This window comes from Kwoniella shivajii, chromosome 4, assembly GCF_035658355.1.
Source record: "Kwoniella shivajii chromosome 4, complete sequence".
In the NCBI taxonomy this organism is placed as follows: domain Eukaryota; kingdom Fungi; phylum Basidiomycota; class Tremellomycetes; order Tremellales; family Cryptococcaceae; genus Kwoniella; species Kwoniella shivajii.
The window spans coordinates 1,046,010-1,069,013 of NC_085911.1; the positions used below are offsets into that span (position 1 = coordinate 1,046,010).

Here is a 23,004-nt window from a genome sequence, read left to right on the forward strand (position 1 = left end):
AGCTCCAGGTCTGAGACTTGGCTTAAACTTCTTCGCATTATCTTGTGCTCAGAGAAGATATCAAGGTGAATCTGGATATTTGCTATCGTCAAAACGTCAAAACAGAACCTCCACCCTAAACGTCCGAGCATCTGAAACCGGTCAACATAACAATGTCGAAAGCGAAATTTATCAAACCTGATACACCCATCTCACCTGATTCTCCCATTCATAGTATCGCGCCTTCATCGCGCTCGTCTTCAATAATCGGTAGTAGCACTAGAAGTAGTACGACCGATAGTGAATCCGAAGCATTGGATTCTCCTCTTCTTGATTCGTCCCAAGCTGTAAATGAGGATAAACAATTGGGAAGGAAAGAACGACTGAATCGAGCGGCAGATTATAGCTCGGATAGCACGTCGGAGGGAGGATACTCAACAGGACCACAACTGTCAGAAGAAGAAGCAGGAGGACATAGTGAAGCTGATCAGTCGACCTCTGAAGGGGAAGAAGATAGCGACTCGAGTCAGTCGAATGAAGAGAATTCCAGTGAGGACAGTGATATCTCCGCTACACGAGATCCACTTGCAAGGAAAGACAAGAGCAATATTAGGAGAGGAGTAGAAATAGAACGACATTCTAGCAAGACGGAAAGAGCATCGACTACGCCAACTGAGACACCGCCAAACAGCGCCAAAACTCTTGAGCTTGAAAAGAAGAATAAGAAGAAAACGAGGTCGACGAGTAGGAAAAGGCCTCGTGCAAAGGGTGAGGCAAGAGACAAAAGAGACTTGCCCGTCGAGGAATCAGGCATAGAAGCAGACGATAACATCGAAGAAGAGGGGGATAACGTAGAAAGAGAAGAGGGGATCTCTTTGTCTGCAAAGAAAGGAGCAATCATACCCTTAGTACCTGTTCGACCGAGAACTCCAAGGACTTGGAAACACGATATGGCCCGACTAATATCTCTGTGTAAGCTATAATCCCCCAGCCTTATTATAATATGCTACTAACAGACATCGGGATATAGATGTAGTACCACTTCTGCTGTCCGTTCCCATATCTCTGTTACTGTCTCTTAACGTTCAACTCCTCACACCTTTGTACAATTCTATTCCTCTAGCATTGCACACCGAATCATTACATGTTGCATGTGCCCTCCTTCCAGCGATCGCATTTTGGTATATAACTCTTCGAAGTTCGGCTAAAGAAGTTATATCATTTAGAGTATGTTTCAGTTTAGCAGCGCTGAGTGGGGATTTAGTAGCTGTTTTCGGTAGGAAAGTGGGGAGTATGATGGGTAATCTCCTAGGTCCTGAATGGGGTGCATTTGGCGCAAGAGCTATCTTAGGAGTTGGAATAATCAGTGGTGGACTATCTTTTGCTCTGTTATGTTTCGTAAGTCTGTTTGCGGTTTCTTACATAACATTGTAAACTCACGTTGTGTGCACGAATCTGTTAGGATCATATATCACCTATACTACCTGCAACCAAACCCACGGATAGACCTAGAAATTTAGGTTCGATCCTCTATCGATCGACTTTCTACGTATTTCATATATACTTCTTCGAGCGAATGTGGACTCGATATCTTTCAATAGAAGTATCAATATTAAATCGCAATCCAGAAAAGACCGTAAGCTGCATGCTGTGTGTAACAACAAACCGATAGCTGACCATCTATGTGCAGATCCTGTTCGTTTCTCTCCTTCTTACTGCTATATCATTATTCCTTCGTCCTGGAACATCATCAACTCCGTTCCCTACAAGAGCCCAGTCGATTATTGATCGCTCATTTGGCTTAACACCTCAAGCTTCAAAAGGTGTATCTAATTTTACCAGCTTCTTACCAAGTCATGCATTCCCACTCTTACTTCTACTTCGTATACCACTTCTTATCTTAGCTTTGAGACAACAAGTTTTCCTTCGACCTCCTACCTCTAATCCTTACATTACTGCCAACGGAGAGTTGAGAGTAATCAGCTCAGTAAGAAGTATAACGGGACAAATCGTAGTTGCCGAAAACCTCAAAGATGGTTATAGGTTTCTGAGATGTGATCATTCCATACTTGGTGGACGGTGGATAAGGGAAGTAACAGATGATTCAATTAAAGGAGGTATCAGAACGAATATGGGAGATTCGTAAGTGGTATGATGTCCTACACTTGGTTTCGTGAGCTCACGCTATGACATGAAATTGTAGAATATTCGCTACTTTCAATCTGCAGGAAATAGCTGTACTAGCTCATCGATCAGATCCGTCAGAGTCACTGATAAGAACTTTGCAATTGACTACAGATCTAGAAGTAGACTTAGACGGTGAGCTTGATCAAGAAGAAGACAAAGAACCGGAAAGGGCCTTGATAATGTGAGCTTCGTATATGCCAGCACCGAAACCAGCAGTGCTGACAAAAGCCCGAATGTGGTGGTAGTGGTCTAGGAGCCGGGATCGCTGCTTCGACGTTTTCCAAGCGAGGGATGTACGTCGATATAGCTGGTAAGCCATGACATGCCAAATTCAAGGCTACAATCTCGCTCATCGGGTATTACCCAGAAATCGATCCAGTCGTTTATATGGCTGCACATGAGCATTTCCTACTTTCGGCTCATTCAATAGCATCAACCAATATTATCGATGGATCGTCTTTCATCTCGCAATTAGCAGATCTGAAAAGGGAAAATAATGAGACTGAAGAAAGTCTAGTTCCAATGTGGGATTATGTGATTCAAGATTGTTTTACGGGAGGCACAGTACCCGGTGAATTGTTCACATATCAATTCTGGCAAGATCTAGGTGAAGTAACAAAAGTGGATGGGATAATAGCTATGGTGAGTCTTATAGTCATCGCTTAAACCATATACATCAAGTGTGCGGAATAGGTCGATTCGTTAACGTAAATCCTTGGTTAGAATTTCGCTGGTATATTGAAAAGTAAAGCTTCCAAAGCAGTATTGGTCACTCTTCTATCTGTCTTTCCACAGTGTAGAGCTTTTGGAGATGGGTTTGAAGCTGATCAAGGTCCGAATGATTTAGTCAATATGGTATGTGATTTATCGAGCAGAATCTCATAGTATGGGATAAGTTCAGCTGATTGCTCGTAATAAAATTAGGTTGTATTTTGTACCGTAAGGTTATACGGAATAAATGTCATCTGTCATTAGTTTTATTATGGATCAGCTGACGGTTTTCACTCTTCTCTATTTTTCAGAAAACATATTCCCCTTTATTGACATTTCGAGCTCCAACACCATTCGATGGACTCCGATCACCACTAAGAGCCCATGTATATTCGACTTTCCATCCTCATGAAATACGCTTGGACACTATCGTATCAGACGAAGATATGGTGGATCCTGAATTGATGTTGGTCAAAGGAAGAGCAAAGAAAGAATTGAATAAATGGCAGATTGGAAGTAGCATGGCCACTTGGAGAGCAATGCAGAAGAGTGAGTCGCAGAAATATCCTACTTATCCCTTAGAGAGCGATTTACGTGATTACAAGAGTACTCTATATGACAATGGGTGAATGAACTGATGCCAAATTCGATTGACTAGTCTTAACACCTGAGATGTGGTTGGCTTACTGATAGACTTACAATGCATTGCTATGTTACAAAACAAGGGTACAACATATCTGTGTATACAATTCTAATGTGATATGCGTAAGAGGGACCGATGAAACGGTACTTCTTATACTATTCACTTTCCACTATTGATATTGTTTGGTGTTTCTTATCATCTGTCGACTTTCGTCAACATTGAACAAATATCCTCATTCAGCGTCAGCTTTGTTGCTATTATCATCTCTAAAAACCAATATAGAGCAGATACCACCACTTTTCACATCTTCTTCAATAATCAGCCCATCAAATCCAATTAATCCTATAAAGCATAAATGCTTATCAGTTGTTCTGCTACGACAATCATCGAATGACCGAAGATTCGAAAAGACTCACTACTTGGACTTAAACCTGAAACGCCATCTAAACCACCTTCGACCAATCTATCAAGCATCATTGCGTCTTGTCTCCCTTCGTCCTTTACAGGCTTGCCACCACCAGCTGATTTACAGGTCTTCTCAGCGTCTACAGGGTCGGAGGATGGGGTAGTGGGTGTGCCCGTGTTTGCACTTGCAGGAGAACCATTCCTTTTCTTCTTTTTACCGGTCGTCGTCCCGTTGCCATTGACATTGCCATTTGTCTTTTCGGGTGGAGGAGTAGGCACAGTCAATCTGATTTCATCCACATACTCTTCTGATATATTTGAACTAGAAGATGACAAGTTGGAACGGAAAGCGTTTGAAGATGAGGTTGAATCCAATTGACCGGAAGACGAACTTGCGCCTGATTCTGTAGGTAAAAACCATGGACATCGAGCGTATCGTTGGAATAGAGGTGTTCCAGGCTATGGTATTTGACAAGAATGGTTAGCGTGAACGATAAGAGGGAAACGCAAGTCTCAAACCCACGATATTTGAATGACATAAGATCTTGATAACGATACCTTGTTTCGAAACTAAGAAATCTAATCCATAATGAAAGTAATTCCAAAAGCCTAATTGATCAATGGTAGACACATTGAATCAGCTTTGTTCGTCTCTGTCGAGGTCATTTCAGCTCGTGTATACTCACATGCTCCATTCTGGTCTCTATCCTTATCTTTGTTATTACCACTACCACCCCACATTTTCTCCAATCTATCATCTTCTTTCCAGAACTTCCTCAGTGGTGAGCCTAGATCCAACATCAAATCTTGTGAAGTTGTTTTACCTATCATGATGGGTATGATTTGATCACCTTCTAAGCCTAACGTAACACCTTTATTTGGCTATTGAGGGATGAATGTCAGCTAAAAGAGTATCATCAAGTTTTGACGATTTTGATAGCTGATCCATCTTCCCAGAAATGGATTGTCAGACAAAAAGAAACGTTGACATACTTGAATTACACAAGATATCAAAGTGGGTTCCAATTCTTCATTGTCTTTAGGTTGAATGATAATCGTATTGACAATATCTTCTCTTGGACCTAAAGGTGTATCACCCAAATCGGCGTTTACCAACTTGAAAGTTATACCTGGGAAATCCAATACATCACCTTGATGAGAGATGAATGTAGGACCCATTAATCGTCCTACCCTTGCTCTAGTCAATGGTAAATGACTTGATGATAAAACTTGATTTTCATATGTCAAACTTAATCCCGAATATGAGTTCGGAGGCGAATTTGGCTTCGGACTTGAAGTTGAAGAAGTGGATTTGAGTTGGGAAGGGATTGTGTTTATCGATATCAAAGATAAAAGTTGATATAGTGGTGAATGAGGGAAATATAATGAAATGTATGGTAAATGTATTGTTATTGCTGATTTGTGTGGATTCTATGGTATTACTTGGATTAGCACTAGTCTGACTTGTTTTCCTTTCGATAAAAAGCAAACTCATACATGATTAATGGGAGAGGGTGTAGCTTCATTGAGAGTCATTGCATTTGGTACGGATCTAACCATTACTCACATCTTCATCCCATGATACTTCAACCTTTGGATATTCGGTCTTATGAGTTCGTATAAGTTCCAGTACATGCCAAAGGTTGTCGCCTAACGATAGAATGATCTCACATCAGCGATGAAGCGGTGATAGGTTCTGCATGCTTATGTGCGTGATCCCGTCCACAAATCAAGACCTTTACTCACCAAGTTTAAATATCCCTACTGCTCCTCCAGGGATAACATCGTATGAAGGAGTCCTGACAGTCATGTTCTATCCATGCATGTCTATTCTTGCTGTCAACGATGTCTTGTTGGGTATCGTGGATTGTGAGCTGGTTTGAGACGTTTGTAGATGAGCTTTGCATCAGTCGAAGTATCATCAACAAATGAAACCATACGAAACAAAGGGGAATGCAATGAAGATGACCCAATTTACACGCGACGTCATAGGTCATATCCAAACAACTTGCCACCCAAATATTAGAGAAATGCCCGAAACGTTATCAAAGTTAACGTGATTTTTCAGTCTGCGGACGAAACGTTAATGACAAATTGGGTACTGGGTATCTTCACCAGTCCACTTCACTTCATACGTCTCATGATCTAGCTTGTTTGACCTTTGTGTGCATCAGAGTGCTTGGCTCTGTTTCTCATCCTGAATTGCTGGATCTGCATTTGTACAAAGAAATGGCAGCGCAATTAGACTCTCGACTCGGTCCAAATTCAATTCCGCAATCAGGCTCAAATTCAAATACGACAAAAGCCGTTCAATCGCCCAAGGAAGAAACGGATGCTATCACTTCATCACTCACTGCACGTCGTCGTCACTCTCTAGGATCGATCATACGTTCTTATCGACATCCGTCCAATTCAGCTTCAGCCTCCGAATCAAAAGGTAAAGGTAAAAGTAAAGATAGGACAGAACATGTTATAGAAGAAGAAGGAGTCGTCGGGATGGGGTTCGGAGATGGAGAAGGTATGGAAGAAGGAGAAGAAACGATCGCACGAAATCAAGAGGACGAAGAAGGGCAGCAAGAATCTGAAAATGCTCAAAGACACTATAAATTAGAACTTGAAGCTTATGAGAACTCGAAAGGTGATCCTATAAATATTCAAAAAAATATAAATGGTAAGAAGTTGAATATAAATCTAGAAAATGACTGTATAGTAAATTATGAGAAAGAATACGTATGGGATGGTAGGTCATTCATCGGTATTCGAGCGCACGATTGGGATGCCATAAGCTGAAATGGAGCATGTTTAGTTCTATTCGAAAATCAAAGGGGGTAAGCTGAATTTCAAATTTCTAACTTTTGCTAGTCACGGAACCCTATGAATAGCTGACCAAGTATCAATCTCGGTATGATAGAATATTCATATTTGGGAAAGGAAATTTTTCTTCACGAACCTTACTTCCTTCAGATCCATCAGCTTTCACCAGACCATCAAAAATTATACCCTCTGCATCGTCCCTGTCAGCGAAGAAGGGGTCTATCTCAGCCGAAGAACCTGCTCAACCCCCTTCATCTTCATCTTCATCGAATGATAAGCAATCTCATCGAAACCAAACTCAGACACGGTCGAATAAGACTTCTTATACACTAGATACTTATCAGCCACCCTTACCAGAATGGGAATACCTGACGTCGTGGATGATCAATATGCGTACTGGAACGGATGAATCAGGATGGAGGTATAATGCCTGGTTCAAGAAAAAAGGTTGGTCAAGTCATGCTGGCCCTGTAGGATGGGGAGGATGGGTCAGAAGAAGAGAATGGATCAGATTACGAGCTGTCGGAGTGGACTCGGTCGACGGAGAAGGTACTGCGATAATTCGTGATGGGAGAGAAAAGGTCGAACAAAATGGAAAACACCTGAAAGACGTAATGAGGAGTGAGGAGATTAAACCGAACGTGCTGGAAGTGCTAGTGGTTATGGGTAGATTACGCTTGGACAGACAAAGAATAGAACTATGGAGTAAATGGCTTGAAAATGAGAAGAAGGACAGTAACGCTTGGAAGAGGCTGGAGATGACTTGTAGTGATGAACACGCTGTGAGTCGTCATAATTTCGAACGGCGAATCACAGATACGTTCGTTCAAACTGATCATGTACATATATAGCTCAACGATCTGCGCAAACAATTCACATATCCTTCAACTTTCTCTTCATTTTTGAAGATCTTATCAGAGCATTCCATCAAATCACCTCAATTAACTAGCGACTCCAATACACCTAAAAATGACGACCAGAATGAAGATCATATTGAGAACGATTCATCATCTTCTGAGATATTACCAGTACCAACTACCCCATCAGACCTTTCCACTTACTCTCCGTCTGTTTCTCAGCCTTCTCACTTAGATAAATCCTAAGTTTTTCCAAAGCTCTATATCTATGTGATATTTTGTTCTTGGCTACGCCGTCCATTTCCGCATAAGTCAATCCTTCACCTTCGATGGGAGCGAATATTGGATCCCAACCGAAATGACCTGGGCCTTTAGCTGGTACGATATTACCTTCTGTTCTACCTTCGAATAAAATCGGTTCAGATCCAGGTCCAGACGAATACGCAAATGTACATAAAGCAGTCGCTTTTGTACTTGGGAACCCTTCGAGGAGTGTGTTTAATCCTACATGAGACCAAATACATATGATTTAGTCACATTCTTCATAAAAGCCTCATTATAATTTTAGTTCAATAGCATATAGCACATGTCATGATGTAATAGTCAAAGAATTTACGAATGATGAGATATCGTATTGTTTTATGTTCTATGGCAAGACTGTAAAACAAAACTTACCTTCATGACCCAGCTTAGCTAAGAAATCTTTTATGTATGGTCCAGGTAATCCGCCAAGTGCTTCGAAACACAGTGCCGTATCTTCAGTAACGCACGCTGTTCCGAGCTAAACACAAGGAGCGAGTCAGCCGTACAGAGTACCCCGTGATATCGTGACACGAAAAAGACCTGCAGTTGCACAGATACAGTGTCACATACCTCTTCAGCAGCTGCTTTCACTTTGGCAATAGCTACTTCTTGTGTTGTACCTTGAACTTCTGGGACTGAATGAATACCGTCCCGTCAGCTCAGCTCATCCTCTTTTCACCCAGAGTTGTTGACCGTGAAGTGGACTTTGAAAAGCTATCTTTTTTGGCTCACCATCAACCGCTTTAGAAGTCACTTGTATTGAGCCATCTCCAGCAGCCAAGATAGCTTTGACTTCCTTAAGCTTATTAGCATTTCCAGTCACGAAGACTGCAATGAAAGGTATTGATCAGCACTGATCAGTGTTGATCTCGCGAAGAACACGGTTACCGCCTTTTCACATTTATATGGAGCGGTGTGACTTACCGAAAGATGTCATTGCGCTCGTTGTAATGAAAGGTAGACGTAGGATGATGACACTCGATGCGGCGTACGCTGATAAAGTATCAGATCAATTGAACGAATAGCTACATCTCATATATTTCCAAAGCTGACGAGATTCATTGATTAAACTTCCTCCACCTCGATCTATTCGAGGAGCGATCACCGGAATCAAAATCAGCAACCCACTAAGGGCCATGGTAAAGAGTGAGCATTTGAGGAAGAGGATAAGATCATCATCACCTTTTGATAGATAGGTAAGAGGAAACACGAGAGAAACCTATCAGAGCATGTAGTGGATTAGTACCCATAAGCCACAGGTACGATAGACCTGTTCATCGCAAATATCATTCTTCTTCGTAATACAATCATATTTAATCACTGTACATATGCTAAATGTCAGACTCCCAAAACTATGATAAATCCCCTAAACCTTCCAAGAATTTCTGATAGTCATCATCCGCCGTTACTGGCGTCGAGATGATCTCCTTTGTGGAATTTGACTTGGGTACATCACCTAAGACACCTTGTAATTTACCCATCAAACCACCGTTTCCGGGAGTAAGTCTTTTCCTCTCATCGCCTTCATCATCAATTTCTCCTGCTCCAGGAGCTGAATTGACCATTACTCCACCTCCTGGACCTTTACGTTTCTTAACTCCTCTAGGAACGAAAATTGTTGCTTCTTTTCGTAGATCACGAAGGACAGGTGCAGCTGATATCTCCCCTGTACCACCTGAAGCTGCCATATCGGTCGAAGCGTTGGCTGAAGCAATGGTCTCGTTTGACGTTGATGGCGTATTGGACGAAGCTGAAGGAGGTGGTCGAGCAGGTAAAGCATGTTGAGCTATTCTGTGTCCTTGATACGTTTGAGTAGGAGCATCAGATAATGGATCTTGTATTGTTGGCGGAGGTCGGTTATGTCCCATATGAGGTCTAGGTGGAGGTGGACGGAAATTACTTGGTCCCGCACCTCCGTATCCTTGTCCATGCATATGGGCATGTAATGGAACGGGTCTAGGAGGCGGTCTGGATCCCATCGGTGGCATCGGAGGTGCGCCAAAGCCCATTCTCATGGGAGGCGGTATAGGTCCAGAAGGTGGTAAAGGTGTTGATGTGATAGGTTTAGGTGGCGGTGGACCTTCAGGTAAAGGTATATCATCTGAATCATCTGACTCTTCATCTGATTCCGAATTTGGATTGGGTGGTGGTCCTTCAGGCATTATTATTTCATCATCTGATTCGTCATCCTCACTTGAGTCTTCTTCACTTTCTTCTTCTGCAGCTATAATTGATTGAGTAGGCGATATCAGCTAGGTGTTCCCTTCACCAGATCCATAACGTCCAGCGTTCAGCATCTAAGCTTTCAAGTGGTTCACTCACGTTTCTCCATATATGGCATTCCAGGAGGAGGTACGCCAAAAGGGTTATAAACCGGATCATAATAAACGCTTCTCTTCGGATCCCTTAATCGTCCATTTTCATCATATTTCGAAAAATCGTTATGTGATGAAGATGATCCTTCACCCCCTTCTTTCGGTTTCCGAATGTGGAATACTTTGTCTCTCGATTCGGGATGTTCAGCTACATAAGCTTCTTTCGTTCTATTGATATAGGATAATTCAGATTCTAACTCTGTTAATTTCGTTTTAGATGTTGCGTCGGCTGAAGAAATACAATTCGTTTGTCAGTAAAGGAATAATAAAACAAGATAGAAGATAGTTAGCATTTTGAGATGGATAGAGAGGGAGTGTTGTTACATACTTTGTGTTTTCAGATACCTTATATCAGCTTCTAATTCCCTTGTATCCTTTTTTACTGTTTGTACTTCACGAACCTTCTTTCGGTCTTCTTTATTCTGTTAGCCCGTGGTCAGCATCATTCCACACTTGATAGAGTCAACTGATTCCAATCATACCTTCTTCAGCTCTTTGGCTCTTTGTGCTTTGCCTGTGTAAATGTGTAAAAACATAGGTCAGCGAGCTATAGGTATCGGAAGGAAGAGGTGAGGGGAACTTACGAAACGCATCAGCTGGGTTACTACCTTTCGCCATTTTTCACAATTGACCTCTGATATTTATGGCCTTATCCTGTATACTTCTTTCTTTGGGAGCAGAGGTGGCAGCTTATGATGTGTAGAATCTGAAGACAGTCAATAGTTGATAACTTGTACTTTGAATATATTGAACGCATCTCAAACGAAAGCAACTGACCTCCACTTCTTTATTCACTCCGCTCATTTTATTCGAACATCGACCCCACCCTAGCATTCATGCGTCACCAGCAACAACAACGTACCCGTCTGCCTTGTATCTATCACTGCCATACATCTGGACCCCAAATCAACATCATTACCTGCTTCGCATATTCTTCTATCCCTTATCTCCACTGATAGACCTATATAGTCCAGAATGTCAGAATTCGCATTCCGAAAAATCAACATAGACGCATTGGAGGAAGATGTGCTTCTTCCTTCAGATCTATATGACCCTGATCCAAGAGGTGAACAAGATGTTCTAAGTGATGCTCAACAGAAATCTAGTGAAGTCAGGAATCTGATCTCTAGGTAAGCTCACGTCGCCAAGGGTCTTATATGAGAGGAAATCAAGGAATGCTGATTGTTAGGATGGGTCTCATCGATTCTCGTACTTGTAGAGGTGATATAGCCGGAGCATTAAATACGGTATTGTCTGATCCACCTTATGGTGAAGGTGTAGATGAAGCCAAGGTGAGTTCAGTCTTTGATCAATCTGAAAGGGCAAACTCTTGGGTTCTCGATGGACACTTCATGTGATTGAATCGTGACTCATCTGTATGTCATCGTCATTATATAGGATCTCACCAAAAATTCCCTTCTCTTAATCCTTAATTCAACTCGAGCGTCTGAAATCCAAGGTATCCTCAAAAGCTTAGGTCAAGAACAACAAGATCATCTTATGGCATATATCTACAAAGGTATGGCAGCCATAGGTCAAGGAAGTGATGTATCAGGATCAGTACTGTTGAATTGGCATGCTCAGGTACGTGCAACCCATCACTATCTGCTTCTACATCCCTATTCAACCTGGATATTAAGGATGCACGCTGATGGATCCTTTTCATCAAATAGCTCACAGAAGTAGCTGGCGTAGGATGCATAGTCAGAGTAATGACTGATAGACGGACTCTCTAATCTGCCTTTGCATCGAGTACAAAGTAGAATCAACACGGGTCTCCTAGTGAAGTCAATTCAATTTAGACGGAACTTTTAGAATCAGGAAACCAGAATTGAAGAAGAAGTTCATATACGATATGTCATGCCGTTGTAATCTATATTTACTTTGTCGAGCAACTTTACGTCCAATTGAACCAGGTTGAGCATAAGAGACCTGTTATACGAATCCAAACGATGTTCACTAATCTGCCAAAAAGCCTGGATCCACTTTTGTTTATAGGGATGTATTCGATTATCTATGTTCTTAACACCCGAATATCTGTTGCACCTTCAAGACACTTTCTGTCCTTTCATTTCTCCAATTCTACTTTTTACCGTATCTAGTCTTTTTACCAAGATCAAATGGCACGTATTTATATTTGATCATATGTCTATTGTTGTAACGAATCCATTAGCCCATTGATCTACCTATATATAAGGTCAAGATTGACTAGTTTGACTTACTGGATTTGTCTTCGCATTGTTAATCCGAACAAAGTTAAAAAGTATATAACCAAGATAGGCCAATAAACAGGAACGTCCGTTGCTCTGGTAATGGTACTGACTAATGCGAGACCTGTAGCTTTAGTAGCAGAATACCAGAATTTGAATTCTAACGTGAAGTGCATAGACCAAATTAGTTTCTCATCATAACAACGCTCATCTGACACGGGATGTTGCGCTTGAGAAGTGTGTAGCTCACCAGGTAATCTTCTGATGAAAGGTCTAAATTCCTCATCTTCACCACCACTGCTAAATCCACTCATCAAACCTTTGATTCCACCTGGAGTGGTAGGTTTGTTCTCGTTTCCACCAGGTAATCCAGGTGCTCCTTCTTCTACGTCATCGGCAGCGAGATCTTCAGCTATAGAAGGGTCGAACCGAGGTTGCAAAAAGGCCAAGAATAGATTTAAGAGGTAAATCGCCAAGGCGTAACATACGATATACCACTAAACACTCGAAAAGAAATGAGCTATCACTTCTTCGGATAGACAGAAATCGGTCTGCATCGAAGTGCATGAACGTGGGAAAAGGAAATGCGTATTTTTACTTGTAAAAATTGAAAATGTTCGATAAAGATGCAAAAGAACATATACACTCACGCCTTGTCTGAAAATAACGTTCAATGAGAAAAGTATGAACAGTCCAAAAGTGACTAACCACCTCTCCATTACATGTGGAGTTGATCTATCTAGTAAAGCTTGTAATTTCCTAGCATACACATTTGTGTTTTCCTTGACTATTTGAGCAACGTTTTTCTCTTCTGGTAATCCACCTCTTATACCGCTTCCAGGAGTCAAATTTGGGATGGGAGCAGAAGCGTATGAGTTAGGTTGTATTCCTGCCAGGCCTGATCTTTGAGGGAAGCCTGATCCGGGTCCTGTAGGAGGTCCATTACTTGCTCCCGCACCCGAGGTAGGTGGTGGACCACCTTGACCTGGAGGTGGATAAGGATTCACAGAGGGATAAGAGGAAGGACCGTTAGATGGCTAAATACAGCAACTGGTTAGCCGATGTCTTCATTTTACTCCTGAACGGGCTGACCTACATTCATGGTGATTGAGATGCGTCTAGAGGAGATGACCAGAGGATCTGAGAAGATGTGAGTTATCTGAACAGAAGTTGTATTCCTTGCTTCTTCCTTGATACTTCATTTTAATTCCCTAGAGTAGCGGACGTGGCTGAAGAACGTAATCAGAGGGGGGGAAAACACGTACTCTGGGACGGAAGTATTCTTATCACATCCAGCTGAAGCTGATGACACGTCATGACAGTTGCAGTTACGTAACAAACACGTTGCTTGTTGTTTGGTTTGAATTGAAGGACGATGGTTGAAATGCGATCAGAAATGTTGAATCGCCTGTCAACAAAATATGAAGTGGACATGAAACGAGAACGACATCAACAGCATTGCTGATATATATATATATATAATTCACTCCCTGCAACGCTTCAATCCAGTTCGTTGAGCGCCCAACAATATGACAACCCTTTCATCACAATCACAACCTAACCTCCTCCGACGGTTGCAACAATTATCTCTCAACTCGCCAACTCCCACATCCCTTTTCTACGCTAGGATATGGCACAGTCTTTTCCCAAGTACCGATAACGATCATGAATCTTTACATACATTAGCAGTGTGCTTTCTACAATCTGAGGAACCATATTCTGCCTTACACCTGGTCCGGGATTCTGCTGGCGTAGACTTTCCAGACGACGAGAGCGATCCAAGGAGGAAACAAATACCTTGTTATGGATGTGCCTTGATGGTGGCGAAATGCTGCCAAAAAATAGGAAGGTTCAGTGAAGGTCAAGCTGTCCTGAACAGAGCTCTTAAGAGATGTTCACCTACCGGTGAGCTTATCGAATTCTACAATATCAGTGGGAAGACGAGCTGATAGAAACAATAGGTTTACCAACGCCTTCACCTGCTTCAACATCTGCCTCTGCTCATTTAACATTAGCTTGTTTGTCGCATAAGGGTAAAGCACCAGAAGCTGCTGTAGAGAACTATCAAAAAGCATTACAAGAAGATCCTTGGCTTTGGGAAGCGTTCACTGGTTTATGTGATATAGGTAAGTGATCAAGTGAATTTCAACTCTGCCATGTTACTCAACACAGCTGATCACGGTTACATTGAACCGTGTTGACAGGTTCTCCACCTTCGCTGGAAAGTATATTCCTTGATCCTCCTGTACCTTCACGAACATCTTCAACTCGTACTTCTCGTCCACCAACCTTATCACCTAATCCGATGCCACGAAGTTCAGCATCTGAAATGCCAGGTTTCTTACCTACGCGAAAGCAGATATCCTATTTAGGAAGTAACGGTGGTAATGGGGGAGGGAGCGGATTCTTCACACCTGATGTAGGCGGCGGTGCCTCACATAGATTGGGTATGATGGGTAATCCATCAAGCTGGGAGTAAGTTTTGCCGTAACAAGTGATTGTTCTGGAGTCTAACAGCAATTATAGCACTCCTTCTGTGATGGGAGATACAACATTCCAACTTCCTGATCAACCTCCTCTTCCCGTTGCGTCCAAACGACCGCTTCCCAATCTAATGTCAACTTTCATGCCACCCGCTTCCCATCTCATACCGACAACATCACGTTCCAACGCTTCTACACCGGTGAACGAACTTGCACCACCGAAACTTCCAGCTATGAAACGTGCCAGAGGAAAAGATGCAGCTAAGAAACCAATTGAAACTCCACAATCCCAAATCAATTCGAATTTGCCCTTGGCGAGAGAACTGAGACCCAATGGATTCGGTCATGGAGTATCAGCAAGAGATCTGAAATCACTTGAACTGAATGGTCATGGGATTGGGATTGGGATTGGGAATGGAAATGCCATTGATTCAGACTTACCCGTAAGAAGGAGTTCAAGATTGAAGACAACGTCAACGTCAAAACAACCAACTATGTCGAAAGTGAATCATGCGAGATCGAGAACGACTAGATCAAAATCTGTCACGTCTTCAACTTCAGGTCAAACGGTTGATACAACTTCTCCTCCTTCAATGGAAACTTATCTCCAAGCTGTCGCAGATGAATATCTCAGAGACATAGTAAGAAGATGTGCGAAAGCTTACAGATACTTAAGTTTATATCAATGTCAAGAAGCCATTTTGGAATTGGACACTTTACCTGAAAATGTAAAGAACAGTCCTTGGTCATTGGATCTGGTGGCTAGAGCATTCTATGAAATGGCAGACTATGTTCAGGTGAGTTTACACATCCATCTGAAATTCCATTTCATCATCATGCTAAGAAGTTGGATTCTAAGGCGCGAAGAGCATTCACTCAATTGATCGAAAAAGAACCGTATCGGTTACAGTCCATGGATCACTATTCAACTCTGTTGTGGCATCTATCAGATCCACCTGCGTTGTCACATCTATCTCAACATCTGATGTCCATAAATAAGGAATCACCTCAATCCTGGATATCAGCTGGTAATTGCTTCTCACTTCAGAAAGATCATGAAGAAGCTATGAAATGCTTCCGTCGGGCGACACAAGTCGACCCCAATAATGCTTACGCTTGGACTTTATGTGGTTATGAATCTATCGAGATGGAAGAATATGAGAGGGCTCTTAGTTACTTTAGGAACGCTGTTAGAGGGGAAGGGAGGTTCTACAACGCTTGGTGAGTGGATCTTTCTCCGGTTTCGCAGTCACCTTCGGCTTAAAGCAGAACGAGGTCGTATCTAAATAAGATTTACTGAGCGTATGAGCTGATTCACAAGCTTGCATAGGTACGGTATGGGCTTAGTGTATATGAAAACGGGTAAAATCAAATATGCCGAGCATCATTTCCGAAGAGCTGTGGAGATCAATCCTACGAATGCTGTCTTATTATGCTGTGTTGGAATGGTAAGTGATGTTGTGGCATTCGGTTTGATGGAAAGCGAATGACGAGCTCCATATTGATATCTCATGTGTTGTTTTTACAGGTCCTTGAACAATCGGATGACATTGTTCAAGCAATACACTTCTACGAGAGAGCCGTGCATTATGCCCCTAAGAGTCCAATGGTACAATTTAAGCGTATCAGAGCTTTGGTGGCCTTGCAACGATTTGATGTGAGTTGTGACCTGTTCATACGAGATACCCCATTGTGTTCGAGGTGGTGAAGGCGACCGTCAGCTCTTACTGACAATCTTGTCTGTATCAATAGGAAGCTATATCATTGCTTGAACCATTATCGACTCAAGCACCAGATGAAGCCAACATTTTCTTCTTACTTGGTAAATGTTATCTACGTAAAGATAAAAGATCAGAAGCGACAATCGCTTTCACAACAGCAAGAGAACTACAACCTAAACTCGAAAAAGCAATTAAAGCTACCTTTGAAGCTAACGGTGAAGAAGAAGAGGAAGAAGAAGATTAATATGTATGTAACTGAAGATTTCTTGTATCTTACTCCGTGCGTATGCGTTTATGCGCTCAACAAGGCAATATGAGTATGTATGCTTACATGCTAGTCTGATGAGAATGAAGCGGTGGCACTCTGTAGGACATGATGAATCATATTCCTGTTTTTTGCGATTTTACTGACTCGATGGATATGACTGATAGTCTTACCGTGCTAATGGCTGTAGGACTATATTTGTACCTATTCCGTGAACGTATTGGTTTATCTGAGGATACATCCTTTGTCTGATAACTTGTCATGACGAAACAAAGGAAGGTTCCAGATATAAACATCTTGCTTTCGTTCTCGCCGCCTTCCAAGGAAATCTTCCACGACTTAGTAATCGAACCAAACTGACTAACTGCAAATATTATCTGTATCGATATTTGCTTAGCGAATACAATTTACACGGATTTTCTCTGTACGAAGTATAGCATATACCATTATTGAAGATGTCAAACCCACCATCGATTCCTGTCCAGCGACATGATCCGATTCTATCCCACACTAATGTACCTTCCGAGAGATCATCTTCTGGATGGATGACGACCACTTCCTCCTGGGCTAGTACAAGGGGACTTTCGGGAGAGATGGGTCCAGACAGACCTCCACTTGCTTGGGCTGGAATAAGACATCAACATCATACAAGGGAAGAAGGTGAAAAGATAGATGTTGATTATTCCAATCGGAACTCATGTGAGTTAATATACTTCCAATGATATTCACATCCCTGATAAATCGCTTCTGAGGTGATCATGTCAAAGTCAAGGGTGAAGACTTCGCTGACATGTCTCCGAATCGTCGATCATGCTTAGCCGGACATTGCAATCAAGCCGTCTTAATCACATGTCTACATTTATCTCATTTTTTGGGTCTGAGGGAAGTGGGACAATACGCATGGACGACTCCATTAGCTAAAGACCCAATGGGAAGTATGATGAAGATTATGAAAGGTGAATATACACTTGTAATCCCTTAGTGGCAGGATTGAACTAACGATTAAATTCGGGTTTTTTGTTTTTTTGTGATGCGAAGAATATTCGCAACAGGTTAAAGGATTGTCCAAGCATTCTACATTAGATGTTAGATCTGTAAGCTGAGCTGAAGTCTTCAGTCGAGAAGTAATACCTGATGCCAAAAGATATATGTATAGGCCCCAGACCCGTCAAAAGCAGTCATCCAACATCATCTCCAAAGAGCACGTCAGCAAGCTGGACAAGATAATTACGTCGCGGTAATCTATGATGGTCATGGTATCCAAGAACCTCCAACTGAACAAGGTGAATTATGGTGTTATGATAAAGGGTTTGATGAATGCTTGCAAAGCGGTGGCGGACCCAGCGAGTGAGTCCAGTATCCATCTGTACCAAGACACGAAGCGTCGATTCCAGAACCCATGCATCAACTGTCACTTGGACTTGCGAGGGATGAGGATTGTGGCTGACTCCAAACCTCACAGGTATATCCCTATCATGTTGTTCGACGTCTTGGCGTGGGCTGGCGCATCAACATGTTACGTATGGGATGTATCATATTCAGGAAGATTCATCAAGGCTGCTCAAACAGAAGCTGAAGAAATCGACAATCAATTCAGAGCGGCCGCTTCCAATAATCCTGCCATATCGAAACAGCATCCACCTGTATACGCCAAAAAACAGATCCATTTCGCTTCTTGTGGACCTAATCAAGTATTACCTCTTAAAATAAATGGAATGCCAGATGATCTATTCACATCATGTTTGACCAATCCATTGAGGATATCAATCATTTTCCACAATTTACAAATATTCCCTCTGACGAAAAAAGGAGATAGCATATCTTCAAGTTATCAACAGAAACCAACGAGTTATATCAATTTGTTATGGGATAACATGAGTGATAATTTAAAAGATCGTTTGAATTATGAGTTGACTGCGATAATTAACACTATTGCATGGCAAAGTTTAGATGGTCATGAATATCAAAGATTGTTCGGAGCAGCATCAGCATCAGTATCAGGAGGAGCAGGGTTAATCAATAAATCTGCTTCTGCTTCTGCTTCTGCTTCTTCAAGTGGCGATTTAATCAAAGAATTTTCAAAAGGATTCATTTTATCTCAAAGAATATTAAATTCATATAATATTATTCCTGAGAGTATACCAAAAATACCTAGTTCAACTGGACATAACCTTTGGATTACATGGGATTTAATATTAGATAATTTATTTGAACAATTACCAAAATATTTCGATCAAGGTTTTATTGATTTCAATTGGGAAAAAGAACTAAAATTGGTTTCTTTCATGTCTGATCAATTAGATTCAATCAATACTTCTTCTGGATCTGGTATTGAATCTGGATCTGCACCTGGTTCTGGTTCTGTTTCTGGTTCTGGTTCTGGTTCTGGTTCTGGTTCTGGTTCTGGTTCTGGTTCTGGTTCTGGGTCTGGTTCTGGGTCTGGGTCGAATCGGGAAACTACGAAAACAAGGTCAACTTCCACCAATACGGAAAACCAAAAGATGATACCTGGTTTGAGTCGATTACCTATAATCTGCGCTGCAGCAATGACTAAGACATTTAGGAATCAAGCTTGTCAAGCATTGGATTCATGTTTACGTGTACTTGATACAAGAGGTTTATCGCATGCTGTTCAAGGTGGTGCATTGGATGTCGCAGCCAAATTATTGATTTTAGAAGATGATGCGATCAAGAACCAATTAATATCCATCTGGTCGTCATTAGTAAGATATGACGTAGCCGTTCTGGCTTTAGCCAAAGAAGGTCTAACAGCTGAAAGATTATCCAATGTTCCTGCTGTGAAATTCTTCTTGAATGCTTTAGAAGAGAATTTGGTCAAACAAGAGAATATCGGGATTCTCGAATACAACGGACGTGAAGGAACACAAAATGACACTGACAATGAGAAAAACAATGCTAATCCCAACCAAAGTGGTACCCAGAACCCAAGCGAAAATGAAAGTGAACATGTCACTTTGGTGATCCAAACAGCAGCTGTATTGAGTACTATAGCGAATTTTGTTGGGGGTGGCAGGAACAGAGCGCCTAGATTCGTTTTACGTACATTGAGTATGTCTGGAATAATGCTTAAATCGAATGATGAATTAGTTCGTCAGTGGGGAGCGTTATTGATTGGTGAAGTATTAGGATCATTAGATCAACCTGAAGAAAAAGGTTTGATAGATGGTATCAAAGATAGTTTAATCAACATGATTGACTCTCATAGTGTTGAAACTAGAGCTACTGCCATATACGCGTTAACAAGATGGTTCCAACAAGGAATACCAAGATCAACTGACGAGAATCTCCATGGAAATACTGATGGTAATGCCAGTGATCATACACCAAAAAAAGAAGAACAGGACATACAAACGTCTATCAGTATAGTCAAAACTTTGATCGATCATTCAATGTACGAAGGGTCACCTTTAGTAAGAAGGGAATTGGCAAGAATGTTTATCAGAATGTTGGAAGTTGCAAATGAACTGACTAATTTAGCAATTTGGATTCACATATTACACATCGCTCTTGAACATCTTCCTCGAAAACGAAAAGAAGTAGAGAGGGTCATACAAGAGACTGGATCAAGGATGGGAATCACAAATGATAAGCTTGACATGATCAAAATAATTCAGCAAGTCATCAAGGCTGTCTTGATATTCAAGCAGGATCCTGATCATTATACTGTCAAGATGGTCGATCAACCGTTCAGGGATTTGATTGCAGGTTTGTCCATTGAAGGAGACAAATCTCAATGGGAAATTATTGCGAGATTGACTTGCAATCAAGCTGAACATGACGGTCATTCAAGATGGAACGAAGAGTTGTTCACAACGGTTTTGAGAGCTGAGAGAATTTTACATGAAGCAGCGAATGTCAACATTCATCACCAACAAGTTTCTAGAGAAGCTAAAAGCAGGAAAGTCAATGAACTAAATCATGATTTATTCGATAGGACTAAACTGGGCCTTCAATCATACCTAGCTGTAAGTGAATCGTGTGAGGATGTGATGTCTACGAAGATCACCGCCCGGGCTGATGAGATTTTTGCCTTCTCCGCAGGCTGGCGAAAGATCCAAGTGTATGAATGAGAGAGTGATGGATAACCATCAAGGTGATTCGATAGAAAGAACGTGGACTTTGAGACACCGAGTACTGGAAGATAGTCTAGTGGTCGCTGAGCAACAAGGTGAGTAAAGTCAGATTTACTGTAACTTAATACCTTACCTGTAACTGGGGCACAAAGACGGAAGTACCAATGGAGGTATCTCAAACCTGATCTATGGCATACAAGTTGGCGATCATCGTCGATGAGTTCTCGACTGATCAATTGTGTTTATACGCATATAGTGGGACTACCTTGGAAATGGGCTATGAAAGATATTGCAGCTCCTGATCCTTGGACTACGATCACTTGTCATTCATTTCATAGTACTGTCATGTCATCGAACAGAAGTCACGATCTTCTGTGAGTTTACATTCATCTTGCTTTCTTTCTGATAGAGAATAATGGTCCAGGCCATTACGACTGTGATGTCATTCCAACTCAGAAATAGGTTCTTGCTCACTCATGATATTCGATTGTCAGATTGTGGGACTGGGCAACATCACGCAAGACTGGTCATGTTCATTTAGACTTACCTTCTGATTCAGCGATAACCTCGGCACGATTCGTGAATGAATTACATGAACAAACTGTCATCTTAGCTGAAATCAGTGAGTCGATGCATGCAAGCCACTTCCGACTGCATGAGCATCAGAGCTGGAAGACAAAAGACGTTACTGATTGAGTGATAATTGATAATCATCCAGCAAATGGCGATATTCATATATTGGCAGGACCACAAGAACCTTGCCAGATCAAACCAATAGCGAATTTCAAGGCGTTGGATTTATCCTCGCCCAAAATGAAAGTCCAAGATGAGATCCACAGGAAGATTGTGACTACTTGGTTCAGATCGAGTGGACTGTTATGTGTCGGTGGATGCAGTGATCAGATCAACGTATGGGATTGTCCTGCTGAAAGATGTATCAAGGTGAGTTCCGGAGCTTCGAATTCAGTAGTCGTACTGTAAAAGTCCATCGATAAAGCCTGTATCTTCACCCCGTAACCTGCTGTCATCAATGAGAAAAAGCAAAAGACGCTAATCATGAGACTTGAATACCTAGGTACTAGAGACAGACTCAACAGTACCTACTACAACTTTAATCTCGGAACCTGTATCAGGTAATTTGATCTTCGCAGGTTTGGCAAATGGTCAAATCAAGTTATATGATTTGAGACAAAATAGAAAGAAAGCTTTACTGTCATGGAAGGGTGATGTCTCTTCATCTTCTGATTTGGACGATAACACCAATACGAATACCAATAAAAATGCAAATTTGAATGAAGATAGTAAGAAGAGTTTGGCAGTGATGAAAATCGGTGTTGTTCTAGGTGAAAGCAAGAATATAACTTCTGCATGGTATGTCTCTTCCCTCACCTCGCCGTGCAGAACTCACAAGTAGAGCTGACGTTCTATTCTAGCGCAAATGGAATTATGAATTCGTATGATCTGAGAAATACACATAAACCTACACATTCAGTTTTAGCTCATCCGAATGGAATTTCATCAGCTTCGTTTCAAGCTCATTCAGGATTAATGTCAACCATGTCAAATCTGATTTTCACCACCAACCCTGATAAGCAATACTTACTCCATCCGAACTCCAGCTCTATACTTGGTGAATCACCGAAACCGTCCTCGAACTTCAGTCTTCATCGTTCCTCCCAAGGTAACTTGTATCCCATAACTGAAGAAACGATCTTTTTCGATCATCAATCGCCAGAAGTAGTGAAAAGCATATATCATCGTCCATATACCTCCATTCATCCTCTAAGGCCTTTCTTAGGTATAGGCTACGGAACAACTTGTTTCTTAAGAGGTTGCGGGGAAGGCAAAGGAGACGATACGGATTCAGGTAGCTATAGTTTCTTGAGAGCCCAATCAAAGGTTTCGGCATAAGGTGATATGTCCAAAAGTGCTTCATACTGAATATTCAAGGACATGT

General features: G+C 41.6%; 9 protein-coding genes across 9 annotated transcripts; 5 read left to right on the top strand and 4 right to left on the bottom strand.

Annotated features, from left to right (window-relative positions):
- Positions 1-152: 152 nt before the first annotated feature.
- On the top strand, positions 153-3,567 carry IL334_003376 (uncharacterized protein; the record flags this gene model as incomplete). Its single annotated transcript, XM_062935109.1, has 11 exons — positions 153-951; positions 1,010-1,377; positions 1,442-1,615; positions 1,670-2,121; positions 2,183-2,347; positions 2,412-2,476; positions 2,534-2,808; positions 2,890-3,021; positions 3,091-3,105; positions 3,189-3,426; positions 3,536-3,567. 11 exons carry the CDS (start codon positions 153-155, stop codon positions 3,565-3,567), a joined length of 2,715 nt encoding a protein of 904 aa, XP_062791160.1.
- Positions 3,568-3,752: 185 nt separating this feature from the next.
- On the bottom strand, positions 3,753-5,735 carry IL334_003377 (uncharacterized protein; the record flags this gene model as incomplete). Its single annotated transcript, XM_062935110.1, has 8 exons — positions 3,753-3,862; positions 3,937-4,002; positions 4,111-4,384; positions 4,449-4,534; positions 4,612-4,807; positions 4,919-5,356; positions 5,493-5,575; positions 5,672-5,735. 8 exons carry the CDS (start codon positions 5,733-5,735, stop codon positions 3,753-3,755), a joined length of 1,317 nt encoding a protein of 438 aa, XP_062791161.1.
- Positions 5,736-6,154: 419 nt separating this feature from the next.
- IL334_003378 (uncharacterized protein) lies at positions 6,155-7,590 on the top strand (the record flags this gene model as incomplete). Its single annotated transcript, XM_062935111.1, has 3 exons — positions 6,155-6,665; positions 6,732-6,753; positions 6,837-7,590. 3 exons carry the CDS (start codon positions 6,155-6,157, stop codon positions 7,588-7,590), a joined length of 1,287 nt encoding a protein of 428 aa, XP_062791162.1.
- A 184-nt stretch (positions 7,591-7,774) lies between these two features.
- Positions 7,775-8,836, bottom strand: IL334_003379 (inosine triphosphate pyrophosphatase; the record flags this gene model as incomplete). Its single annotated transcript, XM_062935112.1, has 5 exons — positions 7,775-8,100; positions 8,272-8,377; positions 8,470-8,534; positions 8,632-8,727; positions 8,824-8,836. 5 exons carry the CDS (start codon positions 8,834-8,836, stop codon positions 7,775-7,777), a joined length of 606 nt encoding a protein of 201 aa, XP_062791163.1.
- A 415-nt stretch (positions 8,837-9,251) lies between these two features.
- On the bottom strand, positions 9,252-10,892 carry IL334_003380 (uncharacterized protein; the record flags this gene model as incomplete). Its single annotated transcript, XM_062935113.1, has 5 exons — positions 9,252-10,123; positions 10,222-10,503; positions 10,603-10,696; positions 10,757-10,788; positions 10,859-10,892. The coding sequence occupies 5 exons, from the start codon at positions 10,890-10,892 to the stop codon at positions 9,252-9,254; spliced, it is 1,314 nt and encodes a 437-aa protein (XP_062791164.1).
- A 357-nt stretch (positions 10,893-11,249) lies between these two features.
- On the top strand, positions 11,250-12,010 carry IL334_003381 (uncharacterized protein; the record flags this gene model as incomplete). Its single annotated transcript, XM_062935114.1, has 4 exons — positions 11,250-11,404; positions 11,494-11,566; positions 11,673-11,858; positions 11,948-12,010. 4 exons carry the CDS (start codon positions 11,250-11,252, stop codon positions 12,008-12,010), a joined length of 477 nt encoding a protein of 158 aa, XP_062791165.1.
- A 346-nt stretch (positions 12,011-12,356) lies between these two features.
- IL334_003382 (uncharacterized protein) lies at positions 12,357-13,586 on the bottom strand (the record flags this gene model as incomplete). The annotated part of the gene is made up of 5 exons (XM_062935115.1): positions 12,357-12,423; positions 12,497-12,644; positions 12,735-12,981; positions 13,135-13,521; positions 13,581-13,586. The coding sequence occupies 5 exons, from the start codon at positions 13,584-13,586 to the stop codon at positions 12,357-12,359; spliced, it is 855 nt and encodes a 284-aa protein (XP_062791166.1).
- Positions 13,587-14,013: 427 nt separating this feature from the next.
- On the top strand, positions 14,014-16,932 carry IL334_003383 (uncharacterized protein; the record flags this gene model as incomplete). The annotated part of the gene is made up of 8 exons (XM_062935116.1): positions 14,014-14,389; positions 14,446-14,610; positions 14,689-14,959; positions 15,011-15,764; positions 15,827-16,188; positions 16,298-16,415; positions 16,496-16,624; positions 16,720-16,932. The coding sequence occupies 8 exons, from the start codon at positions 14,014-14,016 to the stop codon at positions 16,930-16,932; spliced, it is 2,388 nt and encodes a 795-aa protein (XP_062791167.1).
- A 476-nt stretch (positions 16,933-17,408) lies between these two features.
- On the top strand, positions 17,409-22,958 carry IL334_003384 (uncharacterized protein; the record flags this gene model as incomplete). The annotated part of the gene is made up of 11 exons (XM_062935117.1): positions 17,409-17,652; positions 17,772-17,909; positions 17,992-18,047; positions 18,110-18,300; positions 18,416-20,939; positions 21,016-21,142; positions 21,304-21,421; positions 21,542-21,669; positions 21,766-21,989; positions 22,123-22,418; positions 22,481-22,958. The coding sequence occupies 11 exons, from the start codon at positions 17,409-17,411 to the stop codon at positions 22,956-22,958; spliced, it is 4,524 nt and encodes a 1,507-aa protein (XP_062791168.1).
- Between the last annotated feature and the right edge of the window lie 46 nt (positions 22,959-23,004).